The sequence below is a fragment of the Pistacia vera genome, unplaced genomic scaffold (assembly GCF_008641045.1).
Source record: "Pistacia vera cultivar Batoury unplaced genomic scaffold, PisVer_v2 Contig77, whole genome shotgun sequence".
NCBI classification, from domain to species: domain Eukaryota; kingdom Viridiplantae; phylum Streptophyta; class Magnoliopsida; order Sapindales; family Anacardiaceae; genus Pistacia; species Pistacia vera.
This window is the reverse complement of record NW_022196634.1, coordinates 1-20624: the sequence shown is the minus strand read 5'-3', so window position 1 is coordinate 20624 and position 20624 is coordinate 1. Positions and strand designations below refer to the sequence as shown.

The 20624-nt window shown below is 31.7% G+C and overlaps 1 protein-coding gene and 1 pseudogene across 1 annotated transcript; both read right to left on the bottom strand.

The window, feature by feature from the left end:
- Positions 1-11131: 11131 nt before the first annotated feature.
- Positions 11132-11830, bottom strand: LOC116116314. Its single transcript, XM_031402409.1, has one exon. It carries the CDS (start codon positions 11828-11830, stop codon positions 11132-11134), a length of 699 nt encoding a protein of 232 aa, XP_031258269.1.
- Positions 11831-13410: 1580 nt separating this feature from the next.
- Positions 13411-14236, bottom strand: LOC116116313 (annotated as a pseudogene).
- Between the last annotated feature and the right edge of the window lie 6388 nt (positions 14237-20624).

Below are 20624 nucleotides of genomic sequence, written 5' to 3'. Positions count from 1 at the left end.
CAATTTTAGACCGCAGGATGCACTCCAGAACTAACGGCCAGGATCAACCACGAAGTCAAACCATATATAAACGCACTTTCGTTCAGATTTACAATAACACACATATTTTAGGGGTTTTCTGGGTTTGCACTTCTCTGTGTTAGGGTTTAGATTATTATTCCAGATTGTGGTGAAATCAGTTGAGTGGTTAGGGAGTTTAATCATTCAGGTGAGAGTGTTGTTCTCTCGGGTAAGGGATATTCAGAGAGTATCTTGTAAGGCTGATTGCAGTTGTATTTGGGTAGATCTGGTGAGTGTTGAATCTGTGTAATCTTGATTGTTCTTGATAATAGAAGTGTAGTGAGCTCATACCGTTCTTAAGCTCAACGTGGATGTAGCTTATCCATAAAAGGATAAGTGAACCACGGTAAATCGTGGCTTGTTTGTGTGTCTGTTTTGTTCTTGTTTCTTGTTTCTTGNAGGGCATCTACTCTAACATGCATTTCTTTTCATCATACTTGTGCTTTATGTGAATCCTTATGATGTGTTTGAGTGTGATGATTTTATCTCTTTTTGTTTTATGACAAAAAGAGGGAGAAGATTGAGTTGTGATGATAATAGTTTTATAGTATGATGAGTTCTGGAAGATTAAGGATGATTTACATAATAAAATGTGTTAATTATGCTTGTGCTTATTACGTATGGAATGCTTAATGTGAGGGGGAGCTTTTGCTCTCAATTTTTAGTTCATTTTCTCAATTTTTAGTTCATTTTGGTTGAAAGGATATGCTTTTTGCAAGGGGGAGAGTTTTGCATTTTTCTTAACTTTTATGGAACTCTATTTTGCTTAGTTTTGTCATCAATAAAAAAGGGGCAGATTGTTGAGCCCTAATGTGTTTTTATGTGCTAAGATTTATAAAAAAATAGTGATTAATGAACTAACAATGTGCAAAGGTATGACAAAAGTCGTAACCAAAACAAAAATGCAAATTTTCCAAATGGAATGATCGTTCCATTCAGATTTTTTGGTAAATAATCTCTAATCAAGCTGTTCCATTTTGCAATACAAGAATTTAGGTTTTTCGCAACAAAATAATGTCACTATAAATATCAAAACTGTGACCATTTCACTAATGTCAGGAATTATATTAGTCACCAAGTTGGTCACATTAAGCTTGTGCTCTTAAGTGTATGGTGACGAAAAAGTGTTTGGTCACCATAGCTTAATTATTTATTGTGACAATAATAATTTGTCGTTGTAAACTAATTTATTGTGATAAATTATTTGTGACAATAGAAGACAATTTTTATCACTCTAAGTAATATTTTATCACAATTGATTTACATTTAAAGACCAAATGATAAGCTTTATGGTGAGAATATAATATATGATGACAGAAATTGATTTTGTCAAAATTATGACAATAATGACTAAATTGTTTTCTCATAATTTTAATAGTGATTGGAATTTATTTGTCATTGACTTTATTGTGATAACATTTATTTTGTCACATGTTTGTTTATATAATAATATTATTTGTCAAAGATTGCATAGTGATGGAAATAATTTTGTAAAAAATTTAATAGCATGACAAATAATTTTTAATACAAATATTTTTACATAACAAATTTTTTATTGTCAAAATAATATAGGCGTGACAAATATTTTTTGTCGTCTCAATATACTTTGTTTCTCTATCTTTGCATAACCCTGCTTGCATATTTTTTTGGTAAAAGGTAATTATATAAAGAATAAAAGAATGAGTCCCAAAAAGAAGACCCCTACAAAGTCAAGTTCCCTAGACAAGCCCAAGCAACCAAGCCAAAAAAACAAAAAAAGGTGGCATGGATTTACATTCCAAAAAAGCCACCAAGCAAGCATCAAAGAGGACTCTACAAAATGACCAGCAACACAAAAACAATGTCAGACTTTGGTATACAAAAGCCAACTACACATGCTATACACAAAAGAACCATCCACCCAAAGAACCCAAAAATTCTGCACAACAACTACTAAAATCCTGCTTATATACGCAACCAAAACAAGAAGAAAAGCAGGGAGCAGCAACCTGCAATTTGTAAATAATTCCCCAGTGAAAACAGCTCCAGAAAAGGTTATGGTCAATGGCGAGAAAAGTCTTCTTCCAAGCCTCCAAGGTTTCAACATAGAAATATCTACAGCCCAAACAGTAATACTCACCTAGCACACACGAATAAGTAAGCAAGAATGCAGCAGCTCCCTTGGAGGAAGAGACTTGGCGGCATCCAAAACCTGAAGAGTTAAAAAAACAAAAACAAAAAAAGGGAAAAATATGGTCAATACAATAGAAACAATGTTTATAGCATTAAAAGAATTTGGAAAAGCATAAAGTGGTAACATTCTGAAGAGAGAATGGAACTGTAAGGTAATACAAAGTAGCTACTATTGGGTGTTACAGGTGAGCCCATCGAGGTTGGAACTAGTCAATACTGAGTAAAATACTCAAGAAAAACCAACATTATAACTATCTCCATTGACTTAAAGCTAGGAGTATTTGGCACATAAGGGTTAACCATTACTTCAAACGAGGGCAACATCTTACAAATTATTTGCATTGGGAAACTAAAGATGATAAACTAACAAAATGATTTCCTGAATAAGTAGTTTGGTTGAAGGAATAAAAGCTACTAATTCATCAACACCAGCAGTACTCCCACATCAAAAACATAAACCAAGATGCTCAAGAATTAATTATATCTGTAGAACTTGATCATAGTTGTATCCTTTAACAGAACACACTTATCTTCTTATTACTTAATTGCATCCTTCAACAGAACACACTTATCTTCTTATTACTTAATTAAGGGATAATAGAATATATGAAGTGATAAAATGATACATCCTCAAAGAAGTTACAATTCTAGATTATTCTAGATTTCAACATTCATCATCCAACCAAGTGCATATCATACAAAAGTCATGCTGTTTCATGAGATGCACCAAATGCTTGTAGTTTGATCCTCACGCTAAACATCCAACATATCATATCACAAAATAATGGAAAGTAATCTTACCCATAAGTGACATATGGCTCCACCTTCTGCAGTTGTTCTTATATGCCTTCACTAGCCATGGTAAAAACACCGCTAAAGATTTTCGTCAATCTCAGTTTGTACAAGATCTTCCTAGTTTTGGGGTGCATGTCATTTTGCCTGAATAAAATGACAGTGAGATATCATAACCCAAAACAATACAAAGCAAAAAACTTTAGGAAAATCACCAAAGAATGCAATGTACCTTGTATGCGTATGATAAAAAGCAGCTTAGATTTTGGCTCCACCAGAGCTGATTTTGCCCTTTTCCCTCTCTGTTTCATTTAGATAAGGTCTAATTCCTTTGTAGAGACATAGGTCAGTAATTGCTAATATCATACCATGTTTACACAAAACTATAACCATTAAGGATAATGGTCAAACACAAAAATTAATGTGTATCACAAACAAATTATCATCAAATAAATAATATTGAATGAAAGTTGAATCCAAGAACAATGGATTCAACAAGTAATATGATTTTGATTACAGTAAATCATAATAAAAAGACCAACAAACATGTTGAAATTTTGTCTCTATATTTCCACAATTATATATTACTGCTCAATAAATTCCATCTTCCATTAATTTCTCCCACATAACCAACACAATGCGCCATATAATCAATTTAAACGCAATATGCCAACTCAAATGAAAAAATTTTAAGTTGAAAACACCAGAGATTTAGTATATAACCTTAAAAATCAAACCTTCAAACGAAATTCGACGCCGCTGCCTCCCTGGTGACAATCCCTAGCCAGATGACTATTCTGTTCACAGTTGTAACAAGCCGTTACGCTGCCGCCCCTTCATCTTCTGCCTCTCTACCCACCGTCGTCACCTTAGCCTCCACCATCGTCCAGTTCACACCAGGCCTGGAATAGCATGGTGCGATTTCGACAACCAATGCACCCTTAAACCATAACTGCAACAAACAAAAACCTCCAAACTACGCGTTATATTAACCCAACACAAGCAACCAGTGCACCCCAAACAACCATCAAATTCACCTTGAAAATGAAAAAATCCATGAAAACATTAAACAAATTATTAAAATTGGGGCTGTTGGAGGGAAGTCAGTGGGGATGAGGGAATGTGAGCAGCAGACATTAAAGAAAATTGGGGGGTGGAGATTTTGGGGTCGTGTGGTGGGGAAAATAGATAAAAAGGGGTTGGGCAATTTTTTCTATTTATTTGAAATTTAATTTTTTTCTTAATTATTAAAATTGGATTTATTAATTTATATTTTATATATTTTTTTCTTTTGTTTAAAAAAGTTAATTTTTTTTAATAGACTAATTTTTAACAAAAATAAAAATGTTTATCTTTAGTATATAAAATATATATTATTATTCATCATATCCAACACAATTTATATTATTCGACCCTTCATAATTTTTATAGATTTAATGAACTAAACTTTTCAATTGAGCTTTTTTCAGGTTTTTATATATGTTTAATTAATCAATTACTTATGCTTATAAAAAAAAATAAAAAATGTCTATCGTTAATATATAAAATATATATTATTATTTGTCATAACTGTAAATATTGTAATTGATTTTTTGTTATAATTTCAAGTTAATACATATTCATCATTTACATGCATATATATTCTCATTCACCCTATAAAATTAGAAGTTTAAATCAATCACTCAATCGAGTCCTTGCTACAATAAATTAGAAATTACACATTAAATTAAATAGAGTATTAACTAAACCACATATCAAACACCCACCTCAAGGGTAGCTTGAATTGTATAATTTACCTCAATCTTCTAATTTCATATGATCATATACTGTATATACTTTAGTACATGACAACAAAAAAGAATGGAAGTTTTTCAAAGAGGACGAGACAACCGCCTTTATGGTCTAAAGATTTTGTTATTTATTAATCAAAATACTGGTTATAGGGTCTTTTTCTGATATTAATTAATTTAGTCAAGTTTTATTAGTCTAGAGTTATTATTAGAAGTTGAAGTAGTATTAGGATTAAGCATTGCTACATATGATTAGGAATATTACTCATTACAAAATTAAGATATTATGCCATTAGAATCCTTTTAGGATTAGGAATTATGATAACTTATAGGTCTATATAAAAAGCCTAAACCCATGGACTATCATTGTATTTTTATTGGATTAGGATATATTCTAATATACTAAAATGGGTTCTTTTTTTTTTTTCTTTTCTTTTTCCAAATTAAGAGTAAATTGTGTGCAAAGTAATGTTTTAAAACCCGGCCCGGACCAGCCGGTCTAACTAGTTCAACTGGGACCCGGCCGGTGACCTAGGCTGGTTGATGCAAAGAACTAGGGATTTTAATTCATCCAATTCAGCTCGTGGTTGGACCGGAGGCACTGTATCGACTTGCTAGTCCAACCGTTTTTTTCAATAGACCAAGTCAACTTTAAAAAAAAAAACTTTTATTCCCTAAACCCAAATTGCAGCATTTTCACCCAATTTTCAGCATTTCCCTTTAACATTTTCCTCTGAAAATCTTCCATCGTGACTCCCATTTGCCCGATTTTGTCTCTTCATCATCGTTCTCCTCCCAAATTCCAGCGATTTTCACCCATTTTACACTATTTCCCTTCGACATTTTGCTTGGAAAATCTTCCACCGTGACTCCAGTTGCCTGATTTCCTCTCTTCATTGTCGATCTCTTGCTCTTCGTCATCAGTTGAAGCTTATCTTCGCCAGGTACCGTCGTCTCTTCCTTTCAATGCTTACATCTCTCTTTAACTTCTGCATTTCATCTCTCATCGATTTCCTCCTTCAATGACAGCAACTCATCTTCGGCAACCTTGTTTCATCAGAGGTGGAGGCTTGCTTTCATCCTCGGTAGCAGCTCATCTTCGTCGTCAACTCCAATTCATCTTCTCTGGTTTGTCGATCTCTTCCTTTCTTTTGAGAACTTGACTGGGGTTTGTGTTTTTGGTTCGAAGTAAATGAATGGAGGCGTTGACTGTTGATTATGGTTGTGTTTATCTGGATGTCTCTTTTGGCAACAAATGTCGTGGTTTATAAAAAGTTCTGCTATAAGCCTGTATCATAATGCTTTAGAATGTGCTTTAGAATGGGCCTTAAGGTAAAAGCAAATAATAAGCAAACAAACTAATTTGTTTTAACTTCTTCTGCTTATGGGATCTATGGCTGCTGCGGTCCCCTCTTTCGTGCCAGATATTTGCTTGGCCGGTGTGTTTTTGGTTGCTACAGTCCCTTGTGGTGTGGGCTAAGGTTTTCTGGGTTTTCGGTTTTGCTTGGCTGGTGTGTTAAAAAGCAATTTGAATTTGGTAGCTAGTTTAAATTCAATTAGTTTAAATTTTAAAATGAGAAGTTTTAACTTATGGTTTTCATTTTTTGATGAATTTTTTTGTAGATGATGTTGATAATGATATAATGATATGTGACCTGACATATGGTGAATTGAGGATGGATTGAAGAATGAAGATCATTGTGTGAAGAAGACCATGTTTTGCTAAAATGTGTATTAAACTATTAATTATTATGTGATTTCTTTATGAATTTTGTTATTTTGAACCCTAATTAGTTGTAACATGGATTATATTGATGTTACTTTATGTTTTGTTAATAAATTTCTCGCAGGGAACTTAAATTTTGAAATCTTTTTTTTTTCCTTGATGTCACTATGCTGACGTCATGGTTGATCCGGTTCAATCGATCGACCCGGGACCCAGCCAGCTTGCCAGGTTTTGCCTCGGGTCGGTTTTTAAAACATTAGTGCAAAGATCATTGGTAGAGCTGCTAAACATTAATGAAATAAATTAAAAAAAAAAAAAAGACCAATGAAAAAACCAGTTTTTAAAAAAATGGATACTGCAAGATTCGAACCTATGCACTCTTCTCTCAACTCTTCCCTTTAACCACTTATGCAAACCTACTCATTTGTTTTTTTCCTTACTCTCTCTATATATATTATCTATCTAAAAATACAAACTCACAACTAAAGTGTGAGGGAAACAATTGTGTTTTAGAGTATGTTTGTCCTTTCTCCCTACTTCTTCTCCTTCTTGCATTTTATTTTTCCTCTTTCAGGATTTGGTAGTTCCAATTCAATTTTACAAAAAATAGAAGAGATCAAAGACGGCTCACTTCACCCAATTCAATTTTTCCCTTCTTCGCTCAATCCAAATTTTCTCTTTTTCATTGTAACACCAAAGAAAATTAGGAGAATCAAAGGAGAGTTCATAAGGAAATTCCCTTTCTCCCTTTTTCGCCCAATTCAATTTTTCCCTTTTTCCCTTTTTGTAACCATGACTGAATCGATTTATTTTTGTAATTTCATCTTTGATGTGAACGTGTAAAACAAAAATTAATATTTAACATGTGATCCAAATATTAAGTCTATAACATTAAAGCCGAAAATGTAAATATTTGTATTCATATTAAATTTGATTTGTATTTTTTTATCATTAAAGCTAAAAATGGTACATAATATTTACTTTTTTAAAATTATTAATGATTTTGTATTTTTTACAATTTTTTGGCTTTTTCGAGTTTTTAAAAATAAAAATTAAAGGAGACCATATTATATGTTTTTTTAGCAAATTTTTGTCACAAAATATCATGTTCAATCTAGCTCAAATATTTTGTCACCAATACCTCCATTATAACATTTATAAATGACAATTTTTTTTTTTTTTTTTGTAATGATAAATATTCTTTTGTGACAAATGAGTTTGTAATTATAGCATGTATTATTAAATATAGTGACTAAAGTTTTTGATGACAAATATGTTTGTCACGATAAACAATATATCTCGACGCTTAAATTTTGACTCAAACATTTTATCATTAATACCTCTATTTCAGCATATATTATGAAAAAAAATTTAATAATAAATAAATTCTTTCTGTGGTAAAATAATTTATAGTTATAGCATGTATAACTAAATATAGTGACTAAAATGTTTTATGACAAAATATGTTTGTCACAACAAACAATTTACCTAGGCACAAAAAATTTGTGACGAAATATTATGATAAAAAAGTTTTTCTTCACTACATTTATTATGTGTTTCTTTATTGTGATAAAATATTATGACAATATTTTTTTTAGTCACTGTATATTCTCTTTGTCATACTTAATGTGATGTTTCTTTATTTTGTCATAATAACTATATTACTCGTGACAAAATAACATTTGACAAAATTAATTTTGTTACAATATAATATATTTCTTGTAGTGTTGGAATGACATCGTTCCTCATCCTCGTTCATAGTTTTGTCCAAAATGAATCAAACATTCATTCAAGCTGAAACTTAAGTCTAAAAAGGAACGACCAAATTGAACGATCGTTCCAACAAGCCGTTCCAAACGTCTCAAGATCTTATCCAAAAAGGCTAACACACATCTACGAGCTGGACTTCCTTTGCGATCTAAGAAGGAACGACAGAGAAGAACGACCATTCATCCAGCCCGTTCCACATGAACAATGTTGTTCAATCACCTCATTCATAACTCTAGAACCTTGACACGTTTTGCAATCTGAAGAAGAACGCCCGTTCCATAAGAAGAATGCCCGTTCCAAGCTAGAGTCAAGATTTTGGACTTAGAATTTTCGAGCTCAAGTCAAGGTTGTGGAAACTTCAAGTCAAACAAGAACGACCTCGACGAACGCCCATTCCCAGAATTCTTCAAGCCATTCTAGGAAGGAATGAAACTATTCAAAGAAGTCATTTAAGGTTCTAGAATTTCTGGACATCAAGAGATCCAAGATGAAATGCCCATTTGCGATAGGAGAATGACCATTCCTTGTAAGAGAATGATCATTCCAAACCCTACATTTCAAAGAAGAGTGACCGTTGGTGTCAGGAACGCCTGTTCCTTTGGGTTCTACAGCTTTATAGAAGTGCATTAAATACAACGACTCTAATTTAATAAGGGTTAGTGAAGACTTTAAAAAGGGCGATTTATTGCACGAGAGAGAGAGAGAGAGAGAGAGAGAGAGAGAGAGAGAGAGAACAATGCATTAGCCAACATTCAATCTTGCAAACCCTAGAGCTCACTCTTGATCAAAATCAATCTCTCATTTGTACTAAACTAATATCTTTAAAGAGGAACTTTGAAACCATTGTGTATTAGCCTAGCTTAGAGGCAAGCATTCACAAAAGTTTTTATCGCATATATTTGGGTGAAGTCTTGTAAATCTAGAGGCGAAATCCTGTGAAAACTATTGTATTGGTGAAATCCGATTCTAGTGGAACTCCAAGGAGGTTGCCTTGAAGAAGTGGATGTAAGAGGTTTGTGATCAAAGCTCCGAACAACTATAAACTCTCTGAGCATTTCTCTTCTCTCTACTCACTTATTAGTTATTGTTTACTTGTTGTTCATTTATTACTTATCATTGAAGTCATTTATTGTTCATTGCATTTAGGTAGTTGGAGGTTTTGTTATTCCGCATTTTTTTTTTTTAATCTCCTATTCCCCCAACCCCCCCTTTCCTATAGGAGCATTTGCCATATTAGGATTTTACAATCCTAAAGAAGATGGCAAAAAGATACTTGGTCTTGAAGAACCATATTTGAAGGTATTAAGTGCACTACTATATTTAGCACAATGTACAAGACCGAACATAACATTTTCGGTAAATTTGTTGGCAATATTTAGCTCTAAACCAACTGGCTGATAGTAGAATGGGACCAAACATATAATTTGCTACCTTAATAAAATGAAAGGCTTGGGATTATTTATCCAAAAAAATTTGTTAATGATTCTAAATTAGTTGGCTATATAGATGTTGAGTACCTTTCTGATCCCACAAAGCCCGCTTGTAGGGAAGGATATGTTTTTGCTTACAATAGCACTTCAAAATCATGGTGCTATACAAAACAAATATTGGTTGCTACTTCTTCTAATCGTTTCGAGATTCTTGCGCTTCATGAAGCCAATCGAGAATGCGTATGGTTACTATTTGTCATCCATCATATCGAAAATACATGCAAGTTATCATGTACCTCAAATACTCCTACAATTATAAATGAAGACAGTGCAACATGTATTACTCAAGTTAGAGGAGGATGTATCAAAGGAGACAAAACTAAACATATTTCATCTAAGTTCTTTTACACTTACGAACTCCAGCAAAGTCGAAAGATTGATGTCAAACAAATACGCTCTAGCGATAATCTTGAAAATTTATTCACTAAGATCTTACTAACATCAACATTTGAAAAGTTATTGTATGGCATTGGTATGCAGCAGCTTAATAAGTAACTAAGTCAATTTTGCCACTATGAGGGGGAGCGTTGACTAGAAGGAGCGTCGATTAGGGTGAGTATGAAAAAGACTATTGTGCTGGACATATGTGCACTGTACTCTTTTTTCCTTGACTAGATTTTGTCTAATTGGGTTTTTCTAGCAAGGTTTTTAAATAAGACAGTATGAAGCACGTCTAACACCACTTTACAGCTTCATTATAAAATTGTATTTCTTTACTTGGGTTTTTGTCCGACCATGGCTTTTTTTTTTTTTTTTGAGTAAGGTAAATGCAATTACCTATAAATGGTGGATGTCCAATGGGGCGTGTTGTAAGTGCACTTCCACCAATTTGGCACATGGCTCTTGCAACGTCACTTGAAAACACATGTACTATGATTAGCTATTGTGTAATTGGTCCTTATGGGAGGTTGGTCGGTGAAGAATTGATATAAATTCAGCCCGTTTCAAAATTTGGACGCAACACTTGAAAAGAGTTAATAAGATCTATTACTCTTAAGTCTCTTTATCCTGCTCATTTACTTTTTAGTCCTTCTTAGTTTATTTTTTCTTGCAATTACAGCATTAAAATTATCATAGAACCCAAATTTTTCCGGATCCAGAAATATATATAAATATATATATATTGAATTTCAATATTCATGCCCTTGTTGATTTGAATAATTAATAAATAAATGAAGTTTACGGATTTACTATTACTCAAGAAATAATATAATGGTTAAAACAGCCTGCAACACGAACAAGTTTTCTTCTTTTAAGTCCAATTAATAAGAATTATTTAAAAAAAAAATTAAATATAGAATAATTAAACTACCTAATATATATACATATGCTTACTGTAACGAACGCAGACAAATACATCTAAACTGATCCAGTTCTTCTCGGAGCTCTTCTATCATCTTATCTTTCTCACCGATCGCCTCTTTAAGTTTGATATTCTCATCTTTAAGAGCTTCAAATTGGCACAAAATACCTTCAATTTGTGCCTCAATTGCCTCGTCACTCAACTCAAATGCACTCTCTACCAATCTCAGAACTCGCCACAAACTCACCACTACAATCAACCCACCTCCTTTTTCCTTCAAAAATATTTCCAAAATTATTGCTCCAATTACAACAACTCCATCAATCACATAGCCCGGACGTCTAAAGAATGAGCTGCCTAGTCCTATTGCTAAACCAACTATTTTAACCGAAAGTAGAATTAATATACCAATCTCTACCCAATGGTACCAAACATGTTCTAGATGGTACTTTTTTTTAGGTGTGCACGACAATAATGAAGAAGAAAGTTGAAGAATACTGACAATGAGATCGACAATAAGCAGTATGATTGTGAGTACGCGAACAATGATTGATTCTAAAAAATCGACTAGGCGACTTCTCCATGGCGCTGTGTTAGGATTTAAGATGTTTTGCCATTCAAGCTTTCTGTGGCAATTTTTGATTAGTTTTGTGATGGATAATTCAACGGATTCAATAGAGGTTGAATTGGTGGGAGCTTTGGAAGAGGCAACATCTGGGGGGTTCATTTGTAAGAATATGAGTTTTTGAGCTTAATGGGATTGTAAATTTGGCATATATTTAATGAGGATGATTATAAAATGGAGTTATTTCAAAGGCACCTAAAATGCAATAAGTTTAAGATTTACATGCTTTGGGGTCACATTACAGTCATTGATGATATCGTCAATGAAAGACGCGTCAAGAATTATAAAGATTTGTCGTACCTAACCAACTCAATTAATTATATAAAATAAATCAAACCAAAATATGTCATTTTATGATATAAGAATAAATCTTATGAATCCTATCCTCAGCGAGGGATACAATCCCAGATTTTAGAATTAAAAGTAGCATGGCAATGGGCGGGGCGCGGGGATCTCATTCACTGTACCCTTCCCACCCTCAAAATCATTTCCCACCGCTGCCCCATCCCCGTTACGGGGATGACAGAATTCCCCTTCCCCGTCCCGTTAATTTTTATATAAACATAAATTAATTTGATATTATCAACACAATAATTAATTCTCATCCACATGACAAACACTTATATCGTTTAAACATAATTAATTATACATAAATATGGGTCAGGTTTTTTCTTGTTCAATTTTTAGGGTGAGGGAAATTAGGAAAATATGGGTTTATATAGGTAGGATAATTGTGTATTAGGTGAAATATAGGGATATTAGTGAAAAGTAAATAATATATATATATAACATTTTTTTAATTTATATATTAATACGGGGCGGACCGGGGGAAAGGCATCACCCACCCCCGCCCCATCCCCGAGGACGGGGATTAAAACACCCCCCCCCCCACCCCTATCCCCAAAAAAAACCGGGGCTTCCCGCCCCATAGGGGGTGGGGCGGGACGGGTCCCTGAAATCCCGGGGAACATTGCCATGCCTAATTAAAAGTTAGAAGTGCTATACTATCTTTGGTTTTAATTTCTAAATGAATTAAAGAGGAGAGAACATGTTGGAGAAATGATTTGAAATCTCCTTTAATTGCTGAGTTTATATTAAAAAAAGAGCCAATTAAAGATATATGCTGGACATATACATTCTAGAAGATTATAAAGCAATATATATGTATGTGATTTAATTTTTTATCTGGTGAACTGTTCATCTTTTTCAATCTAACGGTGATAGTGATGTTGAATTAATATTAAATGTACTAATTTAGACCTTTCACTTATTACCATTGAATCAAAAAGATGAATGGTTCACAAAGAATAAAAAAATTAAGTTATAGGATCTTAACAAATTGGGTTAATATATATTTCACATACTCTTACAGTAACACATGTTTTTAAGATTCGGACGGTAAATAAGCAACTGCAAATGCATTGCAAATTAATGCACTATAAATAATATTTCTTCATGAATTTCCTATTTATTCTTAAATCGAACTAAATCATGCTCTTCAAATGTCCAACTGTTCTCTTCTGCAAATCCAATGCTTGGACTTTCCCATCTTTCAATTTTTTCCTAACTTTCTCTACCCTCTTAAGAATTCCTCTAACTGCAATGGAAAATGCATCTTCAACCTCCTCCTTCATATTCCCCCTCGGATCTCCATACACTAATTTTGGAATTAGTTCATTACCTCATTTCTCATGCTGAATTTCTTCTTCTGTAATTCCAACCAAAGTATCGTTAATACCAACTTTCCTATCTTTTATGTTCATTGGTATAAACACAGAATATTTTGTGTAGTTCTTGGGAAAATACCATATATTAATCAAAAGCAGAAGCTGGATGAAAAAACTGGAATGCATCCCGCTAGAATTGAATCGAACAATGATCGCCTCGTGTATAATCTCGGGTGGCTGTAAGCAAAATACTGAGTCTTGAAATACCTTCATCACTTCAACTGGATTGTCGCCTACTTTTTTATCAGAAGAACAATCAAGAAACTTGCAAACCCTCCTTGAGCTAACATTGACTAATGATCCCACTTCTAATTGAATCTTTAATTGTAGGCCGTGACGCCCAACAAAAGAGACAAATAGTTCCCTCTACGATTTCTTTTATTGTTTTGCCATTGGAGCACTTCACTTTCACTAGAAGGATGAAATATTTGGGGTATGGGATAGCAAATTCATTGCTCCATGAACTTGATTCAATTGTCAACATTGTCATGTTCATAGATTCAGGCAAAGACATAAGCTTGTTACCCCAATCAGAATCGATCTCTCTTCGTCTTCGAAAATCCCAAGCAATTCTACCGGCAACAAAGAAATGATCTCTACCCCCACATTCGCTTCCATTCAGGTTTCGCTTTAAGCCACTTCACCATATCAAAAGCCGAAGATCTCTCACAGAAGTGTTGAAACCCCAAAGGTGGCGACCGACGTTAAGACCAGCATAGAAAGGTACATAAATGGCGGATGCTAACGATGAATTACTCGTTAAGCACTTATACTCTTCATCCTATTATGAAATATTACTTCTAATAGAATTGATTCGTCGAAAACCAACTATTGCTAGCAAAAATTCTTTAAGATTCTTCATTCGGGACCAAGACCTGAGTTCTTCATAGCGGGCACATATTGGACCATTTTTTAGTGATCGACAATCTTGAGATTTCATTGTTTCTCGGCTTGGAAGATCATGTATATAAATGTATTGACCTAAGCATGAATCCGCTACATGTGATGATATATGTTTTTTTCATTCTCCCTTCATTATTCTCTGGAGCTGATTCATTTCATTGTTAACAAATTATTGACACTGCCAGTAGCTAATGTGAGTACTCGTGCCATTAGCAAAGTTGTTAACTAAATTTGTATAGCCATTTTTTGCACCAATTACAACCAAATAATCGATGCAAAACAACACCAAGCAAAAAAAAAAGTGAAAAAAGGATATACTAAACAAGTCAGTTTTGGCCCTTTTCGACGATCTTTTTCTCCATTTGCCCTTACCAGTCTCTCTGGCTCCCAGAAAATGTACTCTTAGTAGGATCAATGAAGAGATTATCACACAAAAAGAAATGAAAGAGAAATAAAAATCAAATTAAGCCTTAGTTGCATTTTAAAAGAGAAGAATACAACAGATGGAGTGATTTTTTCATTAGAGAAAGACAGATATGTACAAGCTTGGTTTTAGGAGTCCTTAAAGGTATATGGGTACTTGATATTCTTCACGCTTATTTGAAAAATTAACTTAAAGGATGTATGTTTTATGCCAAAAAGAGAGAGATACGTTTAAAAAGAAATTACCGACATACAGCAATTTAAGGTAAGGCTTGTGAATTTTATGAAATCTTGTAACTGCAAATGCCCATGCCTTATTTGCGGTTGGAATAATTAAAAGGTTTACCATTAAGTCAAAATTACTATTCAAATTAAGATAGACTTCCCATGTTACTTAACATGAAATTTGTACTTAAATGTAAAATCTTTAGAATGAATATATTACGGCAGCGCTAGCTTCAAGTCAATAAAAGTGACCAGAAAATATATTATTAAAATTCTTTAGAAAAAAAAAAAATTATTATTTAGACTTTCTTATTCCTAAATTTCTATTTTATTTAATAGTTCTAATTAAATTAGATTTTTTGCTTTAGACGTTTTCCATATTAGAATAAGATTTGTTTTAATTATTAGGTTATTTTTTTCCGAACTAGTTATAGTTATTTCTAGTAAATAAAGGTCTTTGTACCCTTAAAGGAATAGTTTTTTTTTATTATATGAATGAAATATTAAGATCTTGAGTGGTTTCTTACCCAATCCACTATCCTATTCTTGATACAATTTGGTATTTTTTATCATACCTTATTTCATACGTTTAGTCATCTCTTGATTGTTTTGACATCAAAAAGTGATTGGCCATTGAATTTTATTTTTTATTATTTTAATTATATTAATATTACCGTTAACAACAAGCAAGGATAAAGAGATATCTAATTAAGTATGAGTAGAATCAAAATTTATTTTCAGTTTGAAATAATATTAATTGAGTCAAATATATTTTGGGGTGGTTTCCATGGTAAAAATGATAGTAATTAAAAATAAATAAATAAGGACATCATGTAAGATTAGAAATTATCTTTGTAGGAAGTGATGAAATAGATTTTTTTTTTTTTTCAAAGTTAAATAACAATGTATAATAACAAATTTTCATATTTTTAATTTGTTCTACGTAACTAAATTAAAGGTTAATTTACAATTTGCTTCATTGAAAATAATTCACATACACAAACAAATGTAAATATGTTAGTAATAACAATCAAAATCTATTTCAAAACCATCACATAACTAAATAAGACATTTTAGTCCTGCCATCATCAGTCTCATAGAAATTTTATATCAATACCTATAATAATAAACAAATAAGTTCACAATCAAATCAAAGATTATAAGTACAATCATGTAGCTAAATACGTCCAAAATCCAATCAAAGATTACAAGTACATATGACCAAATAAGTCTAAAACCCAATCGGAGTTTCAAATCTTTCCAAGTAAAAATCTATAATTGGTTTAATTTGAGACTTTGTATTTAAAAAATAATCTTTTAGTCCTTAAGCTGCCAGCTAAAAAGCATCTAGTAAAATCATGTGAAAATGATTATACTAAAAGTTGATTATGAAAACAATCTGTATTATAAAAATTTATAATAGTAAAGGTGACTTTAAAAATCAAAGTTGTTTATGGAATGTTCATTACAAAAATACCCTAACTATTAACATATTTTTATTTTTTTTCTATAAAATGACTATTTAATTAATTCTATGTTTTTATAAATAATTTTAAATAATAACTAGTTGATGGGGTTGTTGTTTGATGTTTGCCATTGTCGGCACTATCAAGTAGATCTCCGTGGTGCTGATAAGAGGTAAATGTCTCAATAGGCCATAAAGATTGGTCAAATCAGGGATGGACAGGGAATTGGGGGAATCCTCGAATTAGGCCTTGTAATACCCACATTCAATATGATAGAGATTATTTTTATGTCTTAGTGAATATATTTAACTAGTTTTATAGATGAATTCCATAAAACTAATAGAAACAAATTAAAGAATAAGGGTAAAATGATTTTTTTCACTCACAACTAGATGAAGAGTGGCGAGTGAAAATGACCAAGAACATGTGTTAACACCATTGAAAGTGGGGTATATTGGTAAATGCATGTATGACATAATTGGAATTATCATAAAATGCAAGGGCAAATGGGAATGTATTATATGTTATTAGTTAAAGGCTTCAATTGACAAAACCGTAGCCATTCTCACCCTTGAGCACGCCACCTCTCATCCATTTTCTCTCAGCTTTTTCCATCAAATTTAAGAGAAATCATAGGGTTTAGCTTAAATTTTTGTAGATTTAATCCTAAAGCCTCAAAAGTCCAAGAGGAAAAGAATTTTAGCAAAGGAATGTTGAATCATTAGTGTTGTACAAATTCAAGGTAAGTAAACCCAATCTAAGCTTTAATTTGAGTAGTATATGTAATTAATTCTTGAGTGTTTGTGCATGATGTATGATAAGAAGTATTGGTTGTTTAGATACTTGTTTGATGGAGAATAATGTGTAGAAATTCAGCCAAGATGAGTAGCTAGTTAGATGTGATGTTTTGGTTGAACTTTGGATAAATTTTGATGAGTTGATGTTGTAATTTGGAAGTGTTGAATCCGGCCATTTTGAAGTTAAGTTTGTGTGAGTTTTTTGCTCCAATTTTGGTGGATTTGGAGAGATGTGGAAGTGTGTGCCAACCAAGTATTTGCATGTGCATGTGAATTGTTTGATGAAAATTCAAAGAGAAATGCATGCATGAGTTTGTTAAATATTGTTGAAGAAATTGTTTGAGAAAGGAAAGAATTTGAGTTGAAAGGTATGTTAGGCTTACACAAGTGTAAGTTTTAGTATTCAAGAGTGCAATTTGTTGTGCAAAATTTAGAATATCACTTGGGCATGCTAGTTCATGAGATAAATGGTCTTTATGCATGTGTTCAAGTTATTTGAACTTTTAGCATTAGTTAGAATGACATATTTTATTTAGTCATTGAATTATGAGTTTTAAAACTTATGACTTTGAAAAATGATGGCAAGAATTGCATATTAAATTGTTGCAGTAGTGTAGTATTGATGATAGTAAAAGATGGGTGATTATATTATAATCTTATAATAGGCCACCATAAATTGTCAAACTTGTCATTCTTGAAATTAGAAAGATCATTCAAAGAATGGCTTGGCCAAATGAGTATATTGTTGTTTCTTGTTTTGAGATTAGTTATAAATAATATGTAATAAGTGATTTTATTTTATAAAGAATAGAAAAGCTTTCCCAAGTATAAATATCAAAGAAACATCAAAGAAATAGAAGGTTAGTTTATGTATTAAATACATGACCATTTTAGAAATTGATTGGTATCATTATAGTTTTCATGTCTTATTATATATTACAAGCCATAGAATTTGCTAAAAGATCTTGAGAATATTTTGTATTGGCCAAAAGTTTAGTTAAGAATGCTAAAAAAGGAAATTATAATTTAGCCAAATTATATATGTTGTGCCATATGTTAAATTGAATTTACAATGATTAATATGGAAATATAGATTAATATATAGAATGTAGCCAAAAGAAAAGAAGAAAGAAGGGCATGTATAACAATTGAAGTTGATGGTCATGTCAGAGAATGTAAATTTATGGCATTAAGATTTGTATTTAGAAAGTTGTACAAGACATGTTTGTTACATTAGAAAATATTAGAGAGTAGAATTTGTGAGAGATAATTAATGTAATTGTGTACATGTACATTTTACATAGCATGATAGAATTGAAGAATTACAGAATTATGTAGAAATTATAGAATCGCGTACGTATACACGATGCATAGAATTCAGAAATAAAGAATAAAATAGAAAATGTTTAAGCTAAGCGAGTTATTAGAATAGAACTTTGTGCTTTCCAAAAAAAATATAGAAATAAAAGCCTTAGAATTAATAGAATACATGCTAGATTTAGATACGTATTTTGGGATCATGCATAGACAGCATATAAATACATGACATAGCATAGCATATATTTAAGAAATTTTAAAATTATTGGAAAATGTCTAGCTAGTTATTTTGCAGATTTACAGAGCATATTTTCAGAAGGCTATTGCAATAAGGAACCTATGAGCATTTGTTGCGTTAGTTAGTGGCAACAGAGATACAAAAGTTTCTCACATGCACGCCGCCATCAGTGAGTGGCATCAGAATAGAAAAAAAGAATTTGTACAGTCTGATAAAAGTGCATGTGGATAAGGACTGTACCCAGAAAGAATTTCAAAATACGCTCACATGGCCAGGGTTCCAAATCCATACCTTAGCCTAGTCCGATCGACAAACCAGAACAGAAAACAAAAAGAATTTCAAAAAGAAAGAAAAATAGAATAAGAAATAGAAAACAGAAAGAATTAGAAAAGAATTTTCAAAAAGAATACAAACATGATCATTTGCATATGCATCAAACATTTTATGTGCATTGCATCTTATGCATTTATGTGTAGATTAAAGAGTTTATTTTATTATTGCCTGTCTGACCAGCCAAGAAAAAAAAAATAGAAGCCCATAAAAATAGAGAAGAAAATAAAATAGAAGCCTACGAGAGAGAATAGAAAAGAAATTAGAGATATACGAGAAAGGAACATAAATTAGATATATACTAGAAAAGAACAGAAATTAGAAACATAACAAATAGCACGGAAACTTAGCGATTTGTTGAGTAGAGAAAGAAACAAAAAGTTATAATTTAGTAGAGAAGAGAAATAAAATAATAAAGAATAGCACAACACTAGAAAGATTTAAAAAGATTTAAGAAAAATAGAAGATTGCTAAGTAGTACGCCTGAGAATAAAGAGAGAGAGCAAGTAGAAATTTAGAAGTAGTACAGCAAAAACGGGGATAGCAGAGTAAGAGCATAGTTAGATTTGATTTACTTACTAAGTATTTATAGCTCATCCCGTTGCTTTCTTTACTTTTGTAGGTATTAGATTGTAGCAGTCGGGAGATGTCAAGCTGGCGAGAGGATTATACACACTGTCTCAGTGAAGGAATTAATGTGAATTTATGTATGTATTTTTGGTAGTAATAATATTTAGAGAACATCTTCACGCTCTTTGGTTCATTAGAAAATGATTCTTATTAGTTTTATATATGTGAGAAATAGTCATTGTGTAATAGTATTTTATAACTGGATTAAGGATAAAAATTTTAAACGAACACCCTTTTTAAACTAGCAATTCTCTAGATTCTCTCTATAGAATACTTAGTGAATACTTGCCTAGTGAGAGACTACAGGCCTGATCCCCAAATAGGGGGAATTCAGGGAATCTCCGAAATCCCTATTTGGGGGTTTTGCATCTTTGAGCCTATCTTATCATTTTCTTTAAATTATAATATATATCATCAAAAAAGAAATTAAATTTATAATGTACAAAATAATACATATACATCATACATTATACATATATATATTATGTATATCAAATGATATATTATGCATATATAACATATATATTATGTATATCAAATGATACATTATACATATATAACATATTAATTATGTGTTACAAATATTTATAATGATTTATTATATTTAATCTATTATTATTTATTATCCATTTGTATATGGTTTCATAAAATTCTTACACAATTATAATTTGTTCTTGTATAATTTATGGTTTCATTGATTAATTTTCAACTATTCAAATTAATATAGGATTAAATGGTTAAAATTAAACCTTACTATAATAATAATAATAATAATAATAATAATAATAATAATAATAATAATTATTATTATTATTATTATTATAATTATTATTATTATTA